The sequence below is a fragment of the Ceratosolen solmsi genome, unplaced genomic scaffold (genome assembly GCF_000503995.2).
Source record: "Ceratosolen solmsi marchali unplaced genomic scaffold, CerSol_1.0 scaffold10, whole genome shotgun sequence".
Classification (NCBI taxonomy): domain Eukaryota; kingdom Metazoa; phylum Arthropoda; class Insecta; order Hymenoptera; family Agaonidae; genus Ceratosolen; species Ceratosolen solmsi.
The window spans coordinates 6,449,613-6,471,557 of record NW_011948412.1 but is presented as its reverse complement, the minus strand read 5'-3'; the positions used below and the strand labels follow the sequence as shown (position 1 = coordinate 6,471,557).

At 31.0% G+C, this 21,945-nt stretch overlaps 2 protein-coding genes across 2 annotated transcripts in view; both read left to right on the top strand.

The window, feature by feature from the left end:
• The window catches only part of LOC105364514 (uncharacterized), a 484,373-nt gene that overhangs the window by 242,002 nt on the left and 220,426 nt on the right, over positions 1–21,945 (top strand).
• On the top strand, positions 19,540–20,169 carry LOC105368522 (gastrula zinc finger protein XlCGF8.2DB-like). Its single transcript, XM_011507542.1, has 2 exons — positions 19,540–19,707; positions 19,793–20,169. Exon 2 carries the CDS (start codon positions 19,807–19,809, stop codon positions 20,047–20,049), a length of 243 nt encoding a protein of 80 aa, XP_011505844.1. The 5' UTR covers positions 19,540–19,707; positions 19,793–19,806; the 3' UTR covers positions 20,050–20,169.

The following is a 21,945-nucleotide window of genomic DNA, read 5'->3' as shown; positions in this document are numbered from 1 at the left end:
TGCTTCGGAGAAAATAAATTTATTCAATTTTAAACAGCATCGGACATTTATTTAACGATTTCAACTTGTCCTCGTTATCGCAACAGAACAATAAATACGAAACTTTGTAATTGTGTAGCGTGAAAATTGTTTCTTATATGTTGTTTTTTTTTTTTTATTTTGATTTCAGTCAAGTTGCTTTTATTTAATAATGCCTGAAAAGTCACACCATTCTTCGAACGTTAGTTTTTCAAATTAGAAACGTATCACGTAGGACACTTTAGTAGAGAAAGGTAATTTTTTATTTATTTATCTGCGTTGAAGTAGAATAGTTTTGGTGCACGGAGATATATACCTAACTATTACAGCACAATGAATGCACGTTTTCTGTGTAGAATTCTTGTGCTATAAAAGCGAGAATTTTCATTTCGCCCTCCCTCCCATCTACCGCCAACTACCTCACATCTACCGCTTAACCCGAGAATCTCCTTCATCGATCAACCCATACCACCACCGTCTCCCCCTCTCTTCACCCTCGTAAACTAAAAGCAGTATTGCTATGTGCAATTGGAATCCAAAGTATATAAGATAGCTATTATTAATAAATTAACGCGTTTAAATAATATGCATCCTCTTGCTGTTGCGAAAGGCATTAGAGAGAGAGAGAGAGAGAGAGAGAGAGAGAGAGAGAGAGAGAGGGACGGCGAATGACAGCGCTTGATATCGCAGCGCCCAAACGAAAATCTGCCATCGTTGAGCCTCCTAAAGTCTCGAGCTCTAGTCGATCGACGTATCTGACTTGCTATTACCTTGGTTACAGGCACCTGCATCTACGAGACGGAGCTGCTGCCGGAATTCGTTAGGTGCGAGCAATTCGCGTTACCCACGGGCATGGCCTCCCGGCACCGCAGACCCGGCAATTCCACGCCCCTGGAGGACCAGAACTTCCGATGCATCCAGTGCGGCAAGGGCTACAAATGGATCGAGAATCTCAAACGGCACCAGAGACTCGAGTGCGGCAAAGCACCCAAGCACCAATGCCACCTGTGCTACAAGACTTTTTACCGGCGATACGAGCTTACGAATCATTGCTCGACCAAACACGGCTCGTTAGCTTAATAAGATGACGGTCATTATTTATCTCACACGTGATCATCGCATGATCGTCACGACGATCGTTCGGAGAATCGCTCGTCGGATATCTTTGCCCTTGACTTCGTTAACCCTTAAATACATTTGCGACTAACAGAGGATTTTCATTACCTTTTGGCCGTGTACCGCGCACCTCCGTTAATTATTGATATTTAGTATCGGCAGATGAATATACGAATCGGTTTATTGAAATCATTGCAAGTGCAATATTTATGCAAAATTTCCTATTTATGTATTTGCAATTGATCCTAATTAGCAATGCACACAATTATCAGAAAAAGATACATTCGCGTTTACCATTGAATTTCTAATCATACTTAAATTGTCAATAGAGGATATATTATTCTTTTATGAGGTAGAAGTAATCGTTGTAAGAGTTAATATACGGAAATCATATGGATTTAAACATTTAACAATTATTATTTTAAGCTGTAGGTTAAATAATGACTTTTTTTTTCTTTTTTTTCTTTTTTTGGAACCAATACTAAAATAGCAAGCCGAAGAAAAATTTATCGATTATATGCGTAATTTCGAAAAACCAGAAGAAAATGGACATTCGTGCACGGGAACGACCGAGCTTCGTTGATCACAAGAAGTACGAAAAGCGCAAAAGTACGAGTCAAAATTAATTAATTCCACCGTTGTAATTGGGACACGCTAATATTTTTATATGGAGACATGATTTCTTTCTCATAGATAGCGAAAAATATTTATTCCTCTATATTTATCTCTAGGTTTTGTAGTTTTGTATTGTTCGTTTCAAAATCACAATTCCATTTATTCGAACGTTGTACGTCCCGGACCCACGACGTTCAACTACGTTCTATAAAGAAGATTATTCATAAGGAAACGGGCAAATCAATAATTCCCTTAAAATTATAACAATACGATCTTATAAAAGTCGGATAAACAACGAAAACAGACGCTTTTTGTACTCATCTGAAAGTAAGTTGAATATTTATGAGTAAAAATTCAGTCTAGTTGCCAAAATATTTTTTTTATATTTTTATTATTGATAATGAATTTCGTTATTTAATGAAGATTCGCTAGAATTAAAAATTTCTTGTTACCTAAAGAATATAAATATTTTAAAATTACAAGTATATTGAATATATTAAATATTTATGTTACTTTAATAATAATGGTAATTCATTATTCATACGTGAATATTAATATCGCATTACTTGCGCTCTTTGCAATTTTTGTGTTAAAATTCATTATATTATGGATTTTTCATTGTTGAAACACAATGAAATGAAAATATGAGTTCTTTACAAAAAAAAAAAAAAAAAAAAAATTTTTAAAAAAAAAAAAAAAAAAAAAAAAAAAAAAAAAAAAAAAAAAAAAAAAAAAAAAAAACTAAAGCCACCGATACTTTATAGCAAAACTCATTCGTTTTTAGTTATTAACCGATATCACGTATATACAGTAGTACAAAAATAAATAATAATGATAAAAAGATATTGTCAAATAATTTATCTAATTTATTCGTGTTATAGTAATTTATTGTATTATTAAAAGTATTTGCTATAGACATAGGAATAGATAAACTTCATAAGTCATTTAATCATGACATAAATTGAATTAATTTACAGTTTATAATGATATATATATATATATATATGTCGTTCAATATTCAAATATAATACATTGCTTTATGGTATAAAATTAATATAATATAGAAAATATTAGCTGCAAATAAAAATGGAAAAACATTTATTAGTAGATTAATAACACCTATGTTTTCATTGACTTAATTTATTAAAAATAATAATAGGCTACGATGTGTATGATTTATTTATAGAGCATTAGCAAGTAACTAAACAAATCAAATATATTTTCTCAATTTAAATGAATTCACGTAGTGATGAATATAGAAATAATTATGTACAAATTTATGGCTTAATTAATAATGTAATATAAATTGTTATAGGGAGCTAAAGCTAAAGAAAATTTGAATATGATAAACCAAAAGTTTATTGTATTTTATAAATTTATACAAAAATTTAATATTAATAATGTTTTTAAGTGTCTATATTGTAATTAAATAAAACCTATTTTGCTCGCATTTATGAGAACGAAACATTGTATTGCAATTTAAATAAGCTGAATAAAAAAAATCTTTAAGCATGATATTGTTTTAATATACCGTATAATGAAACTATAAACATATATGTGTAATATTTCAAAAGTACTTTCATGTGAATTTCATGTGAACGAGGCGCTGCAACAATCGACTACACATACATTCTTAATACATAATGTGGAGCAATTCAAAGATATTATATTTACTGCTTTAACTTTTAACTTTATCATTAAAATTTATCGTTTGCTTAATCTTATGATTCAAATTTTGTTTCAGATGTCTAAGAACGGCCAGGCAAGAAACTCAAATATTCTTAATGATATTTCATTCGACTCGTCAAATAAGGATTTCCTTTACTATGATAATAGGCATTTCCAATGAATTCGATTGTACGGCTGAAAATGCCGTTTCATCAAACGAATTACTATCCCAATGAATTTTTGTAATTCTGAGGATTTGCAAAAAAATTGAACACCCAACGTTACGTCAAAGTTTCGATATTTAACCTTTGAGAATAAAATTTCGGCTCACAGTATCTATTCTAACGTTAACATATTTATGTAAACTAAGATATTTGAGAAGTTTTGTCATTATTATAAAAACTCGCAGTATGCGTTTCTGGTAAAGTATACGACAGATAAACAGGACATTAAAAATATTGGAATAACTATACCAATAAGAATAATCGTGTTTACTTTAATTAATAATGGTAATTCACTTCTTATATAATTATATAAGGTGTTACGGATATAAGTGTAAAAGAATTAAATATAAGAATGATTTAAAGCAGAAAATATTATAATTGATTTTCATCAACATTATTTTACTTTCCATTATAATAATCATCTGCCTTTACAATTTTCCCAATTAATTTTATAAGTTATACTCTGTATTCAAACTCCAGTATTCAAACAATCTTTGTATTACATTTTAGGTAATGAACTCACCATCCCATCGAACTAATATTACCTTTAGATTGTTTATTAACTCACTGATACAATAAAAGGAAACGAAAGCTAAAATTCACTTTGCTTGTTTGAAATAATTGGTAGTTTGTTTTATAAAAAAGAAAAAGAAAATGAAATAAATAAATAAACAGTATAAAAAATGTTACATAGCACAACGATCTCGACATTCTTTGGAGTAAAGTTCAATCAAATTCAAATTCTGATTTGAAAATACTACTTAACTTATCTAAAGGCTTTCGCGCAAAATTCTCTCTCTTACTTTCTCACAACAACGCTCGTTACTATTTTATCGTACAATAATCGGCTGATATTACTGATTTTTCGTACCGACGGTAGAGCTACAACTTATCTAAAATGTCTCTTTGGCAAACGTTTTTTCTTTTCTTTTCTTTTCTTTTCTTTTTTTGTGTACTCGCTTACCAGTCGCTTGTCTTAATTAAATTATCGATGCCCGAGAATTGTCATTATTGCCATTGAATACATACTAACGGTAAAGAACAAAGTTCCAGCTCATTAGCCCATTTCTGGCCAACGAATAGTTGATTCTGCAGGGTAAGAGTGAGTAGGGAGCTCGGAAAATCGAAAGCCTACGGCTCGAAGTGTAAAAGCTTAATAAATTTGCTCCAAAGAATTCGAGGTGAGAGAGTGAAAGAGAGAGAGAGTATGTGTGCGTGCGTGTGTGTGCGCGTGTGTGTGTGTGAGAGAGTCGTTTGGCCACGCTGCAGTCGCGCGTATCTCGCTCGAGTCACGGCAAGCAACACTGACACCACGCCTCTCCTTCTTGCAGAAGACGCGATGTTGACGAGCGTCTGGCTCGCGGACGTCACCGACGAGGACAACGTCGAGCACCATCACCACCATCACCAGCAGCAGCATCAGCAGCAGCAGCACCATCACCACCACCAGCATCAGCATCAGCATCAGCATCAGCAGCACCAGCAGTCCGTCGAGGCGGAGCTCGTAGATCCTATGGTCCCCGAGCAGTTCCTCGAGATCGATATGAATAACTTCTACCTGCCGACGCCGCCGGAGAGCAGCGAGCTCTGGCAGGATAATCTACTGCCGACCTCCCTCACTTGCGTCAAATCTCCCCGGGTGAGCGTCCAGCGGCGGCTCTACTGCGCTCGCTGCACCAAGGAGTTCTCGCGCACCGACAGCTTGCGCCGCCACGAGAAGCTCTACTGCAGGAACACGGTAAAGAGCGAATTTCAGCTGGAGCAGCGGCAACAGCAGCGCCGAAAACAGCAGCAGAAGCAGAGGCAGCAGCGCCAGCAGAGGATGAAAATGTCGCCGGCGCCAACGTGAGGAAAGGCGCGTCGGCGACGAGGTCGACGCCCTCGTGCCGATGCACAGGAGCAGCAGGACGAGGCAACGTGAGCGACGGACGTTGGATCAACGCTCGCACTTTGGATTACTTGAACCGAGCTTTCACGACCATCGAATAACGATCGATCGGCCGATTTAAATAGCCGGGGATGCTTAACGCGAGGCCTCGGTTCAAGTTGCCCAGGATGTCGTTTCGTTGTGACATTATCATTTCACTTCTATACTGCATGCATTCTCTTATTGACCGTAGGAAAAATGTTCATTTCACATTTATGACGCGAGCGTCGCACCAATACATGTTCTTACACTCTTATTAATTTACGACTCTATTCGCGCGATTCATTCTATTTCTGCATTTTATTCACCGTTTTTTTTCCCCCCTCACAATACTCCACAGGCGCGTTACGTAGGCATGAAAGTCGAAAATCATTCGGTTCGGGCGTTGAGAAAATTCGTGGATTTATTATACAACCGATACATACAATGGCCGCGCTCTAAAAATTTATTCAACCTATGCAGAATTTTACAATATTGACCGTTGGAAGAACGCATTTCGCGTATCTACTCCATAGACGGTACTATCGTGAAAAGATGTTTATTGTTATAACGAAGGACCAATAAAAAAAATAAAAAAAAAATAAAAAAAAAAAAAAATAAAAAATTAAAAAAAAAAAATTACAACCTAAATTTTAAAGGGACTTGTAAGGATTTTAAGCAGCTATATAAAGCTAAATGCTCACTCATCATTAATCAATCGTACTTACTGATAAAGAATAAAGATAAAAGCCTCTTAACGATATAATAGAATATATTGTATAAAAAAAATTCTTTAACCACATAAAGAAAGAATTTGCAAGATTATTGGGAAACTTTAGCCGAGGTAGATACAACAACTTTTAATACCATCCAAAGGGTAAATCTATATTTTGGTAAGCGCGAAGGGTAAGCATTTACATTTCTGCTCTTGATATTTCTTTTTTCTTTTTTCTTTTCTTTTTTTATCCCTTTACCCGTGTTATACGACTAATGGTAATGGATATTTGCCTACAATCTTTAACTAATATCTCGATTCGTAAGATGACAGTTGTTGCGAAATCATGGAACTATTCATTTTCTTGAAATATATTAATGCTAATATAATTATTGTTGTTCGAGTGTTTATTATAAATTTTTTACTACTATGATACGGTGGCGAATGATTGAACACCGATTATATATATATATATATATATATATATATATATATATATATATATATGTATATATGTGTCGTGAAAGTATTGCAACACAGTCAGTTCAATATCTTCTCGCGACGTTAAAAAAAAAAAAAAAAAAACAAAAACAAAAATAAATAAATAAAAAAACTTAATAGATAAATATAAATGAAAATCGTAATAAGAAAAACAAACTATTTTGTTAAATATCGAGTGTTGCCCCGAAGCTTTAAACAATAATTCAACTCGAAAGTGACTGTAGATTACTTAATAATTATCTATTTTCATTTCGTAGGCTTTGAAGTCCTGATGCCACGTGTAAACCTTATTATATCATTAATTATTTAACAAATCATCAAACAAAGACAGTTTCTACATCTTAGGGTGTTTGCATTTTCTTGAAGGATACTACAAATGCAGTTACCAGTACAAAGGCAGTTTTGTCTAAATTTAAAAAAAAAAAAAAGAAGAAAAATTTAGCCAAAAGAAAGCAAAGCATCACGCTATTAACATTCACTTAATTAACAATACATTTTTATTAATGTAGCATTATTTTGAATTTCTATTCGAAATATTGCGATATTTATTACATTTCTCGCAATAATTCTTTTTTTTCTTTAATAACTTCTCCATTGCAAAAAGCCTATTCATGTATCACGTATTCGGATTTTCCATCAATTATCAGTTTTAATAATTGATTAACTGTGCGAATTTTCAATTAGTAAATTGCAACGACTTTTGAAATTACACAATGTCGAGTTTATAGATTATATACATAATTTTAAATAATTAAAAATTAGAACTATAAGCTGATGCTGATAAAAATAATTGAACGTGAGCTAATAGTGCGTTAGTACATATATTCTTCTCAAACTAAAAGAAATTCAAGATGTTATTTTTGTAATATTAGAACAAAGAGACATATTACAAACAATTTAAATAAAGAAAAATTAGACTGCAGTTATGGTAGTGTATTGAAGTTGTGATAATAAATTTTTCCTTATCAATTTCTTTTACTTCACAACTATTGTACAAATAACAAATTAAAATGCATATTGTTATAAAGAATGAAAGAATCGAGTATGAAATAATACAGTCACCAGTACCGGAATATATTTTGCAAAATGTATTAATTTAACTTTTTGCAATAATCAATTTATTTCGAACTATTTGAAATTTTTCATTCGTTTCAAAAATAAAAGAAAGGAGAAAATTACTTACTTTAAAAGATCATTTGTGACACTTTGTAATGTTTACTTGGTATTTCGTGTTTACTCTATTAAAAATCTCCTTCTAAAACAAAATTTGTCTGACTTAACCATTAAATTTATTATCGATCAATTTTGTTTATTTTATAATGGCACCAACGGGATTACGAAAACAATGTGTTACATTAATGATAAAATGTTAAATTGATATAAAACTACTTGTCAAGCTTACTGATAAAAGAAAAATGAAAGAAACAATAAAGTGACAGTATTAAGATAAATCAAATTAAAATATCACCCTATTTAGTATCATTTTGTAGCAGCAATTTTTTTTTTTTTTTTTTTTTTTTTTTTTTAAATTTTATTTCATTATATTCATTATATTCACTATTTTCGTAAATAGTGAAGTAATAAATTATTTTAAGCATAAAATCCTTTTTAATACATTGAACATTGTAAGCGAGTGGATGTGAAAATTTTTAATAATTTGGATCTCAGTGAAAATATTGGGTAATAATAGATGAGATAGCAAGCGTTGCCAATAATAGGAAAATATAAAATGTTTCATTTTTATGATTCGTTATTTATTGCAATTATCATAGGAAGCTTATTGGAAATGAAATTATTTGCTCAAAACTTTTTACTAATTAAAATTCCGTATTTTGCAAACAAAAACTTCCAGTCTCACTTTCCAGCCCTCAACGTGTTTAATACCGCAAAGTTTTTTTTATTTTCCTCGTAAGTCAATTCCATCGATACAATTAATGACAATTTAACGAGAATAAATGGCGACATTGATGTTTAATTATATAGTTAGATATAATAATATTCGAACTTCATTTTTCATACTGGAACAATGAAATTTGTATACTATTAAATAATTACTAAAATAATTTTTTATTATTTTATGTGCCATAAAAGCAGTCGTGCTTTTTTAACATAAAATTATGAAAGTGCATGTACTAACTAATAAATGAACTTTTTATATTTTATCGTAAGCCGATGATAATACTTTTCATCCAATTAAATATGGTGTTTCATTATTATGTTAAGTTAAATTGTAATGTAATGGGATACTTATTTAATGTCGTAGCTATTGAATAATATTTGACGATAGTAAAAACTGATGTATAAATAAAAATTTATGTATGCATTATGTGACAAAAGTATTGACTATCAATTGCATATGTATAATCTGTTTTGAAAACTATAAAACTGTCCAATATCAAGTGAACTATAAAAATGATTGTTTATTACCTAAGTATGTAGTGGTTAAATAATTATATAAAACAAAAATATTATTGTAAAAAATATGTGTGAATTATTAATACAAATAAAATGGAAACATATTTTTTTAAATTGTACGAAAAGCATTTAATTTTTTTTAATTAAATCGTATATTTTGTTTAAAATTATAAAAATTAAAATAATATTTTTGTACAAATTTTGGAATTGATAAGAACATAACAATAAGCTGTTGAATTAAGTAAATTTAGCGATTTGCTGATTTATTGACTTGTTCTGTTTAATTGTATTAAGTGTTTTACAATTCTTATTCAACTGCTTGAAGTAAACCTGAAAAATCGTATATTTTAAGCATTTTGTAATATCTGTCTATCTATCTATCTATCTATCTATCTATCTATCTATCTATCTATCTATCTATCTCTATCTATCTACTATCTATCTATCTATCTATCTATCTATCTATCTATCTATTATTATTATTATTATTATTATTATTATTATTAATATTATCGACAATAAATTATAGAAGATTAATAGGCCGTTCAAAATATTAGTTTAATTGCATTACCAAATATAGTTACATTTATTGATATGCTAATTAAAATAAGTATCGTTGTTTCCGACTGCTTGTATTAAATTCAATTCGTAGTAAGAAATTTTTGTCTCGGCTTAAGCGAGGTTCACAATGCCTTGAGCAAATTGATAAAAATTTGCCAAAATTACAAAGAAAATAATTGTACGCTAAAAAATATTTTACTATTTATTGTCCATCGATTTGCATTCAGGATTTACTGTAAACGCAAAAAGTTATGAAATAATGTTGGAAATTTGGTTAGATTTAAGTGTTGTCTATATATCAGATAGAATAATGAAAATAAATGTATTATAAGTAAATATGTTTATTACATCAAGTGCTGATGAACTTTCAAGATTGAGTTGTCCAGTGGATTAATTATATTACACCACGACATTTCCGACGCATCTTCTTAATATTATATTTAATTTATAAGTGTCCTAATCACATGTCATTTGTATTTTAAAAATAAATTTCTTCTTAATGAAAGCTATCGTAGTTAAAAATTAATTTCCTCCAGGCGCTGCTAGCGACATTAATCAACTTGTAAGTATGACACGATCAAGGAGATTATTAGCGAGCTGACTGACTAAACCCACAAATTATGATTTAATTTATACGTTAATTTGTTTTTTGTTTATTATGCATTTTTATCTATTCATTGGTACATATAGGCATTTAAAAGAAGACAAAATTCGGTTATCCTTGGTAACGAGGAATGTTATTTTTCATTTCTTTTAATGGAAATTTTATCAATTGCATAAGATTTTATCTAGAATTTGTGTATTTATGTAGAAATTTTTTCAAATATTATTATCATGAATTATCGCAGTATCCAGAATGCAAAGAGCAATTATTGATTATAGAAGAAGAAGAAAATAAAAAACAAAAACAAGACGTAACGAAACAAACAAAACAAAAAACACTGACGCATTTAATACATACATAAGGCACACATTTTACAATATTAACATTATTTTTATAAACTATTTTATTATGCAGCGAGTGGGATGTAATGTGACAACTTTTATAAACAAATTGCCAATCATTTTGAGAGTCCCGAATGACATCAAATTACTCGAATTGTTTATTATACACGTATAATTCACAATGCCAAGCACCACAATTAAAATGGACTGAAATATTGCAAATTGTCTCAGTGCAGAGCGATACTATCGAACTTCCACCAACCAGAGGAACTTTCTTTGTTGCAGATTCGGAGGAGAGCGGCTCGGAGCCTCGTGACGCCCTAGACATCCAGGGCTGCCTCACGATATCCGACCTCGGCTATTACGAGCCAATGACCAGCGAGGCCAAGTTTTCCCAGGTAAAGTACCCACGCCTGTCCTGCGGCTGCATCATAAGGTACACCGGATCCTTCAACAAGCACATCGTTAACTGCACCCATCTGGATGACTATCGCAATCTGAACCCCGTCTCCCGCTTCCCTTGCTTCAGCTGCAAGAAGGTCTACCTCAGCAGGACGAGCCTCAACCGGCACAAGCGCGCCAGCTGCCCGGGTACCAGAATCGCTACTTGCGGTATCTGCGACGAGGAGTTCCCCACGCATTCCGTCATGATGCTGCACCGTGAGCAACACTTTCGCGATAAGCCCAGCAATTAAACTACAAATCAGGTTCTTCGAGATCCAATGCAATTCCTTCAGTGCAATCATCAGTCCTTTAATCATAAGTCTTATTACCCGCTGTCCTGTATGATTTTGCAATTCAATGTATATTATATATTTATTATATGTTTATTGTATAAACAAACCCAAATAAATCTAAGAATTATAATTATTTTGAGATGTCATATATGTTAGAATAGATACACTTCTTATTTCCATGTATGAATGCATAATTTCTATTTATTGTTACTTTAGGCGATGCAAAATAAGTGTTTGGATAGTATTATTTGTTGATTTTTAAAAATATGCTTTGTAAACACAAAAAAGTCTTTAATAAAAAATATATATATATATATATATATATATATATATATATATATATATATATAACTATAGTGATATTAATAAAATAAGATTTCTAATTTTTAATTCCCGTAATTATTAGAATTTTCTATTTCTGGTAAGCTTACAAATTGAATAATATAAATAAAATATGTTAGATTTAAATAAATAAATTGTTTTTTATGTCAGTATAATATACGTGTAATCATTGAAAACAATTTTAACTTTTATTGTATCATGTACGATTAGTTTTGTGACTTTAAAATTCATAGAAAAACCTCGAATGTTTTCTAAGAAAATGTACATATAATATAACATCATTACTCTTTCGACAGGACAAATAAATTCTCATAAAACGATGTATTTTGGATTCTTACATTATATTTACTTTTATTATTATTATATATTGAATTCCTTCTTACATCCTGCAATCCAATAAAAAATAATTTTCACATTCTTATTATATCGTATTAAAATGGTATTGTTGTATTAAAATTACTAATAATGTATTTAATAATAACTAGAGTTAAGAATATTATTAATTATTATGGAGTCCATATATTTATTTTTAAATATATTTGTATATAATGTCGGTAACACACGCACACGCACACACACACGCACACGCGCACACACATGCGCGCACGATATTATTTATGATTTTATTTTATTTCAAAGTAAATACAAGTTTTATTACAATAATTCTCATATAAAACTTACGTAAACACATTAAACAATTTTTTAACATAGTGTGTAATAATTATTATTGACAATATTTATTTTAGAAATAACAAATTGTATTAGAGAAATTATAATGTAGAAATGCTTTAATCGAGGAAATCAGAGCTCCATTCTCGATTGTTTAGGACAATTGTCATTCAATATTTCAGAAGAAAAATCCTATGACGAAGCACAGTTATAAATATAGTTTTCGAATATTATTATTTTTATTATAATATTATGGTTGTTGGTAAATTAAGCAGTCGTATTAGAATAAAGAATATGGAAAACCGATTGTTCAAAGGCTTAATATTTAAATAGAAAAATCCTTCAAACTAGAGTATCAGTATTAAATATTTACTATTAAATATTTATTTATTATTTCGTATTCGGTTTTTCTTTGCCTTCATTTTTTTCTTCTTGTCCTCTTTATTTTGTTTTGTTTGTTATTATTTTTTTTTTTTAGTTTTTTTGGGGGTTTTTTTTTTCTTTTTTTTTTTTTGTTTGGTTTGTTCTTATAAGAATTATTATTGATTTCCTCGAGACTTAAATAGTTTAATTTATTCGGAAATGGACAGGCGCCTGGCTAAAACTATTCAAAACTCTCTCACGAACCTCTCATTCCCCAAATTAACCGAACAACTCGTTTGCTTCTTTTTTCACAGGGACTTCGTCGTCGTCCTCCTTACTATTTGACTCGTACAATCCGCTATGGTCGCTGCAAGAGCTGAAGAACGAGACTCTCGGGCTCGTCGGTAGCTCGAAGTCCGCTCCGGATTATCATCGGCTACCCTTCGAGTCATCGGAAGGCCAGTTCCTGGGCAATCAGACCCAGCAGCAGCAGCAGCATCATCATCAGCAGCAACAGCAGCAGCAACAGCAGCATCAGCATCAGCAGCAGCAGCAACCTCAGCAACAGCAACAACAACAACAACAACAACAACAACAGCAGCAGCAGCAGCAGCAGCAGCAGCAAATTTCGTCCCAACAGCACGAATGCCTGAATTGTGGCAAAAAGTACAAGTGGCTGGATAGTTTGAGACGTCATCAGCGAGTCGAATGTGGTAATAAAGCGAAAAAGTTCGCTTGTAACATGTGCGATCGGAAGTATAAGTACAGATACGAGATGAAGAATCATATTGTGTCGCAGCACAGAATCACTGAATTGGGTGGACAAAGTAGCGGCAACGAAAATTCCTACGGTTGAAGCGGATTGGTAAAAAATTGGTTTTCTTCTAATACGCCATGTGCATTTAGAAATTTGCCAGATCTGTGGACTTAAAGAAAAATGGGATGTTGGAAGCTGCATGTGAGTGACCATACGGTCATCTTTTCAAGAAATTAAACCTACATATTTAAGTTACAAGAAATAAATATGAATTTTAATTTATCTCCTACTGGCAGGTTATTAGGGGGAAAAAAAAGGATGGAAAACACAAACTGGAAGGTATGAGAGTACAAGTTACAATTTAAAGAATAAATTTAAAGAATAAAAAATTCAAATTATAGAAATGAATGTATTTCTTTTTTTTTAAATCACGTGTTATATTTAAAAGTGTGCACTTTATGGCTTTTTAAGGTGTTTAATCTAAACGTATAAAGTAGAATATATTGTATAAAAATGTAAATTAATTGTTTATGCTTAAAATTCTTGATTCACCCTACTAATTTCGAGAGAATATGTAAAATGTAAATATTAGCCGAAAGACATCGATTTAAGTGTTGTGAATATCATACAGAGATCGATTATCATTTTCTTATAAATAATGTATTTATATAATTGTGATATAATATATTTATATATATTTTATTACACATTCCAATAGCAATTTGTATGTATTTTCGGATTTTTTTTTTTTTTTTTATTATATATATATATATATATATATAAAAATATATATATAAAAGTTCCGAAAATACATACAAATTGCTATTGTATAAAAGAAGACTTAAATTGTTTTGTCATAGGATAAACTACAAATGCATTTGCAATGTCACTTGCTAATAAAACAGTATTCACATTGAAAGATTGCAATTGTATGCTTAAAGCAGGGTAATAGAATACTTATATGATTTTTATATGAAATATTTATTTTGAAAAATGTTTGAATTTTTTTACTTCAACATTATTCTTAAGAACTCATTTCATTGAGGGACTGATTTACATGTTTTTTTTTTTTTTTTTTTTTTTTTTTTTTTTTTGTACAAACCATTATAGAAAAACACTATAAACTTATAAATAAATATATAGTTATAGTTAATTATACACGTAAATATATTTATAATTAAATAAGTAATTCTAATTAAGTGTATTTTTAATTAAATTCAACAATTATAAAATTATGTATATTTTATATGAAAGAAATGAGCAGTTTTATTAACAAATAAAACAGAGACATTAGTTTCAGCTTAATTGATTAGAAGTTACATATAGAATTTATTTTCTTTAATTTTAGTAGTAAAATTTATAATGTAAAAATATAACCTACACATTTTAAGAAAATTATTTATAATGTTAATAATACCAACGTTACTTTAATAAGCGTATAATACATGTAACTGTACTTGCTGATATTATGATACGATAAATGAAGATGAATAGTTTATACGTTTCTGAGCAACTAAATAAATAAAAATGAAACCATCGATTAACCTTCTTTATCGCAATAACTGAACATGTTATATCTGAAAAACTTTAATGAAAAAGTAATTTCGAATGACAAAAATATAGGTACTATTTGTCTATTTTAAAAAATTTTAAAGATAATAAAAATTGCTATTATTATTTTTTATATTCAAAGGAAACTTTTATTTTACTTTGTATATTATAAATAAATGTTTAAAATATAGAGTGAAAAACTTTTGTTTTAAATTAATAAACATAGACTGTTCAAACGACGCTGTCGTTATATTTTTCTTTATTAAACATTCCAAACCTCCAAATTAATTACTCTTTCTTTCTCTTTCTCTTTCTCTCTCTCTCTCTCTCTCTCTCTCTATCTCTCTCTCTCTCTGTCATTTTTACTTTACTTTATCGATTGTTTTTTTTCTGATATTTTGACATTTTTCTTTCAGACACGTTAATATTGTGAATGCACTTGACATGGACAGCTAGAAATTAGAAATTATGCTCATGCTCCAAGCAACATTTATATCCTCCAATATATATATATATATATATGAGGGCAAATATGGTAAAAAATTTTGATTGATTAGAGAGAGAGTAATAAAGTGCCTGGATTTCGGATGAGAATTGATGAAAAAAGTTATATATATTGCTGCATTTGGTCTAAACTTGAGATACAATAATTTCAAGAGCAGTATTTATAAAGCAAATTGTTAATATATATATATATATATATATATATATATATGTATGTGTGTGTGTGTGTGTGTGTGTGTGTGTGTGTGTGTGTGCGTGCGCGCGCGCGCGCGTGTGTATGTAAGTCTGTATGTTTCTTTATTCTTTAATGATGAATAAAATTATTGACTACGAAGAGTAGTGTTCTAGGAAGAAAAGATTGTCTTAAGAATGACCGCAAAAATATTTCTTAAATCTTTGAGTAAACATATTTTTATTCTCCTATTTATTAAGTACTTTTTTCTTTTCAGAATGTTAATTGGTTGTTGTAACGAGGCACATTGTAAGAAATTAATATTCCTTAACAGCTGAAAATATTGTATTTATTAATAAATAAAGATGCTTGCGTTTAGGCAGTTTGAACCCTAGACGTACCTTGTCACATATAATTTTCAGTTATTTACATACATATTATTTGTAATCCAGGGTAATATGAGAAGTCGTTAAGAATAAGTGAGAATGTAACCGAAGAATTGTAATCGTGGGTAATTCATTTTCATTTTTCATTCTACTTTAGCTTGTACATGTCATGTTTATCGTAAGTGTAGTGAATTATACAAGATATTTTATGTTTAAAAACAACCGTATCACAATTCACAATCGATTTGCATAAATTATTATAAATGTAATAATTACAGTATACGTATGTAAAGGCAATGTACGTGTTATAACAATGCAATAGAGAATAATTAAATAAAATGTATGAAATGAATTGTGTAAAGCGATAAGAAAGTGATAAGACCTGGGCTCGTGGTGGCTTTTTGGTGACTGGTAAACGTGTGTCAAGAAGCTTGTTTGTGTTCGTCCGTACCTCGTCATTTTATGTGCTGACTCAAGCTCCAAATATTTTTTGAGATAATTTAGAATCAATTGCGACCAGTGAAGATTTTTTTGTTATTACTTTGCTCTTGGCAATATATAAATGAGCTTACTTATAATCAAACTTGTCTAAAGCAGCCTTCTTTTGTGTAAGAAATAATGTCGCTACATATATTGCTTTCGACATGTTAATATTTGTTTGCAAAATGTTTTTTATAATATAATAAAGCATAATTGCAAAACCTTGTCGTTATATATTTACTCGAGCATAAAATTTGCTTTTAATTTGTAAATTCAACAGTCAACAATTTTTCTCTTTTGCTCAAAAAATATGGGAAACATGTAAGTGCTGTTTTACCGACTTTTTATTTCGTATTTATGCTGGCAATTCAATGTTAACATTGCTAAGATAAAGAAAATAATAAAGAGCAATTAGCATTAGATGGTGAAAGGCCAATCGGAACGAAAATAGCCGATAAAGTACGCGGAATAATAATCCGTAGGGTAGTTTAAATACATCCTCGGATATATCTATCTCTCTTCTCTATGTCTGTCTGTCTGTCTATCTGTCTGTCTGAAGTATGGTATAGTATAAAAAGTTAACAAGGCCAACAAAAAAAAAAAAAAAAAAAAAAAAAAACAAGTCGCTAAAACAGAACTGCCTAGTCTCGCGACGAGCTCTCGATTATGTGTATAAACCAATTATAACCGAGACAATCAACCAGTTATCCTCGTTCGGCAAAAGGTACCAAAGGTAGAAAGCTCCAGCCCTTACGACATGTCTCCCTCTGTCTTATGTTCTAGAGTCAAGTGCGCGCGGTTCTACCGTGATCGATCGCTATTATCAGTATCAGTCGCTCTATCTGCGACTCCTGGCCGAGAAGGAGATCGGCTCGTCCGCGGCTCAGCCCAGCGACGATCAGGAGCGTCCGCAGGAGGAGAGAAACAGGCCACGAAGGCTGGCGTCCACGAGCGATAGTCCGGGTTACTTCTGTCCCCGATGTGGCAACGCCTACAGCCGCCCGCACTCGCTCAACCGTCACATAAGGTTCGAGTGCGGGGTCGAGCCGCAATTCGAGTGTCCCGTCTGCCACAAGAGGTCCAAGCACAAGCACAACCTCGTATTGCACATGAGGACCCACCAGAAGTCATAATCCCAATTATTTCTCATCGTCCTTACGAGAACCTTTCGCGACGCCTTCTATATTTATCAACATTCAGTCGGGTTTGAATATTTATTCGGCTGAGTTATTGTATATTTTACTGCCACATTCCCTATTGGTGAATTGAGATTCCCCATAGGAGTCCTTAAGAGGGTTTCGTGAGAGGGTTAGTCCTGGGGTTATCAAAGTAGATTCGGTCAGTCTGATAGCGGCGGAGCTCCTCTTAAGCTCTCGTTCGTCCTCTCGCGGGTACATGATATCTCGCTTCCTTCATTATCAGACAAACTATTATTTTTAATCCATTATCGTTGATACGAATTTTACAAGTGTACTTACATTGCGCATCCTAATAATTAATTATTATTAGATCGGAAAATTTATTACCGAGTACTATTGAATTAGTAAGGAAGATGCGCATTATTCTTCTGACCGCAGTAGAGTAAACATTGTAATAATAAGAAAGCTTAATATTCTATATTAATTACGCAATTGAAGTACTTTGAATGAATCCTTTACGGTTAAGCGTAAGTAACAACGATAATTTTCATAGCATAATTGCAAATGTAAAATGTAAGTTTGCAAATTGGCATAGATTTTAATGGAAAGATTAAATCAAGCAAGTATAATCTTGCTGTCTATTAAGTCACGAGAGCATTTATTTACTAACAAGTAAAATGTGTACATAACTGTTATAAATTGTTATAAATATTAAACTTTTAAAAAAGGAAGTAAACCTTTAAATTTGTCGTACATATCAAATGTACAAGTATGAGACAATCAGCGATATGAGCGCGCGCGCACTAATGCATTTACGTACGTACGCGCACGCGAGCATTTAATTCTCTACGTACGCATTCGCTTATGCGTGTACACATGTATACACGTACGTACGTAGGTGTTGCACCTACATATGTATACATATATATATATATATATATATATATATATATATATATATATATATATATATATACATATATATATATACGTATGTATATTGGTTAAATGATGATGATATATAAATTGTTATTGCTCAAATAACTTTTTCATAATATATAATTTTTATACGAATTTCTATTATCGACGAAAATCGATGAAACCTAAATATTACCATTTAAAATGTTACCATTACGAGTAATCATTGGCAAACAAATGCGTTGTAAATCTAGGATTTTGTAAGGAAATGAGTAAGAAACTAGTCAAGATTACTAGTAAAATAGAGACTGAAATTTGCCATTTGTTGTTTTCTATAAAATTACACGTTAATTACTTGATAATTTATACATTTACATTGTATTGCGTATTACATTAAAATGCCGTAATTGTAATTAGAATTAATTAATTACTCAATTAATTTCCAGCAATTATATGAATTAGCTTAGATATCTTAATGATTAAAAGCATTATCGCGTAAGGTTATTTACTTTGTAAAAATTCTTTCAATAAAATACCTTATATTACAAAAAAAAAAAAAAAGAAAAAAAAAAATATTACGCAACACTGAAATTACATTAAAAATCAAATGCTGCAAAAAGAAAAAAAAAATTCCAATTCGAGCAGGTAAAAAGAGTACAAATCTATAAACATGGTACAGTCCTCTCCTTCCTTCGCCCACTAATCACGATAAATTTATCATTGGACAATACGTAAGTATAACAATTTTTATCAATGCTCGCGATTTCTTAAACTCTGAGTTACAATAAAATTTTTCTGCCGTGATACGATATACATCTCCTTGTCGCTTCGAGGCACCCTCGGCCCATCGCCCACCATGAAAATCTTCGTATCCTAATTCACTAAAATCCCAGCATCCCTACCACCAATACCACTAGCATTATTAAAAGCCCAATCCTATTAGCCATCATCACTTGACGAATGAAAACTCTCGCCCAATACAAGCACGAAAGGCGGACTGGAAGGGTAAGTTTTGGCCGAGGGCGACTCGTTAAAACGCACTCGCACCTCGGAGCGCAACTACATCTTGGCGACCCTTGGTCTGTTTCAGGTTGGCCAGGACGTATGGCGCCGAGCGTTCTCTCGAGCGATGGGCCACCTTACGGCTGCCAGAGATGCGGTCGTCATTACTCCCACAAGTGCAATCTCCTGCGTCACCTGAGGCTCGAGTGCGGTGTCGGGCCGCGGTTCCGCTGCTCCAACTGCGAGAAGCGCTTCAAGCACCGGCACCATCTGCGCGACCACGAGAAGACCCACCTGCACGGCCCGAGCACAGCTCTCATCCTCGACTTCGATCCCCTCAACTGAAGGAGTCCAGCCCCGCTCCACCGACCAAAAGCATCTCCGAAGCTCGGCGCTCCCAAGGCCAAGGACGTTCGCCACTGCTCTTCGTTATCCAAACTTCCTGGACAATAACTCGCTACTGGGGCTATCCGCATGCATCAGGGTATCAATCAAGTCATACGTCATTATCACGGCCGATGTTTTTTGTTGCAAAAGAGACACTTTATCCGAGTCGTCATTGGCCATTTATTGGCACACACTCGCTTCAATTGGGATGATTTATGGTTGATCTGTCAGGTTGCGTGTGTATCGATAAGAAAGTATTGGTCTGCATTTCTTTTAACAGAATCGTCGATTCCCCTTAAGAATTCGTATTTGATAATATTTATTTCGATCAAACACATAAAGCTATCCAGAATTTTTATCTCGCTTTAAATTAAAAGCTCATAACTGTCCTTGATCAATAAATACGAAACTTCATATTTGTACAAATAATTTTTCTCGATTAATCTATCTCTCAATAATTTTCCATGTTTTAGTGGAAAGTTTTATACACGCGGGTATGCATGTGTTTACGTGCTCATACATTCTTGCGAATCTGCTAAAATTTGAATGAAATATTTATACAATTATTTGGTGAAGTTAATTTAAATTTAAAAGAAATCATTTTTAGTTTAGTAACTAATAAAAAACCGAAGTAGTACGAAAAAAAAAAACAAAATTAAAGTATTTATATAAATAAACATACGAAACATTATAAGCATACGAAATATAAATGTTTTATGAATAAAGAATTTTTTTCAAATAGATGGAAATAATTTTCTTTGTTTTAAATTTAACGAAACGAGTATTTCTTTATCAATGAATCTTAAATTTTTATACAATAATGGTAAAAGTACATTAATGATTATCAATGAAAGAAATTGCTCTCAACGAAATGTAAAATATAATCAGCTTTAAATTATGCCTCACGGATGTGCCAAAATCAATTCTAGTCTGACTTGTTGAAATGTAATCCATTTACCTTATATATATATATATATATATATATATATATATATATATATATGTATATATATTTATATATAAATATATAATCAATAAATAGATTGCTTAATGTACTGAATGTAATGATTAAGTAAATTAAAATTTTTGTACTTGAATATAAATTATCATTTTGTATATAAGAAATGGAATTTTTAATAAATAAATAAATAAATAAAGTATTATAAAATTATGTCCCTAATGTAATATACTTTAATGACGAATTTTAATTTCTGTACTGATAAACGGTATTTTAATAAATATTACGTACATTTTATTGAATTTAAAATTTTTTTAAAACTGCTACTATGAATACCGAATTTTGTATATCAATAACCTTATGTTTTTAAATAAATTATATTATAATTTATCGATCGTTTTTCATCCAAGCGACTGATTTTATTCTATAATGACATTGATACTGACTTTATTCATTATATTTCACATATTAAAACAATTATTAATAGCTCTATCTATTTTAACTAAATAAAATAACATAATTGAGCAGCTGTTTTTGTTTATTATTGTTAAAGAAGATTATATTACGACCATTTTACTATAATTCACCCATCAAGTATTTTACGACGCGTTTTCATCAATTATTACAATTATTATTATTATTATTATTATTATTATTATTATTATTATTATTATTATTATTATTATTATTATTAATATAAAACAAGGAAACTTTGTTAAGTATAGAAAAACAAAATATTTCAGTGATTATGCCGCAAATGTAAATGAAAATATATACGAGTACATACATTAAGAACATATTTTCTCAGTGTGTTTCATAATTTGTCATGATTTAAAAATATGTTAACGGCAATGCAGTGATGCAAATTTAATATGAAATTTTAATTTAAAAGACAA

What these genes read in the sequence shown, in the direction of transcription:
- LOC105368522 (XM_011507542.1), top strand. Translation starts at nt 19,807, where the DNA reads ATGGCGCCGAGCGTTCTCTCGAGCGATGGGCCACCTTACGGCTGCCAG.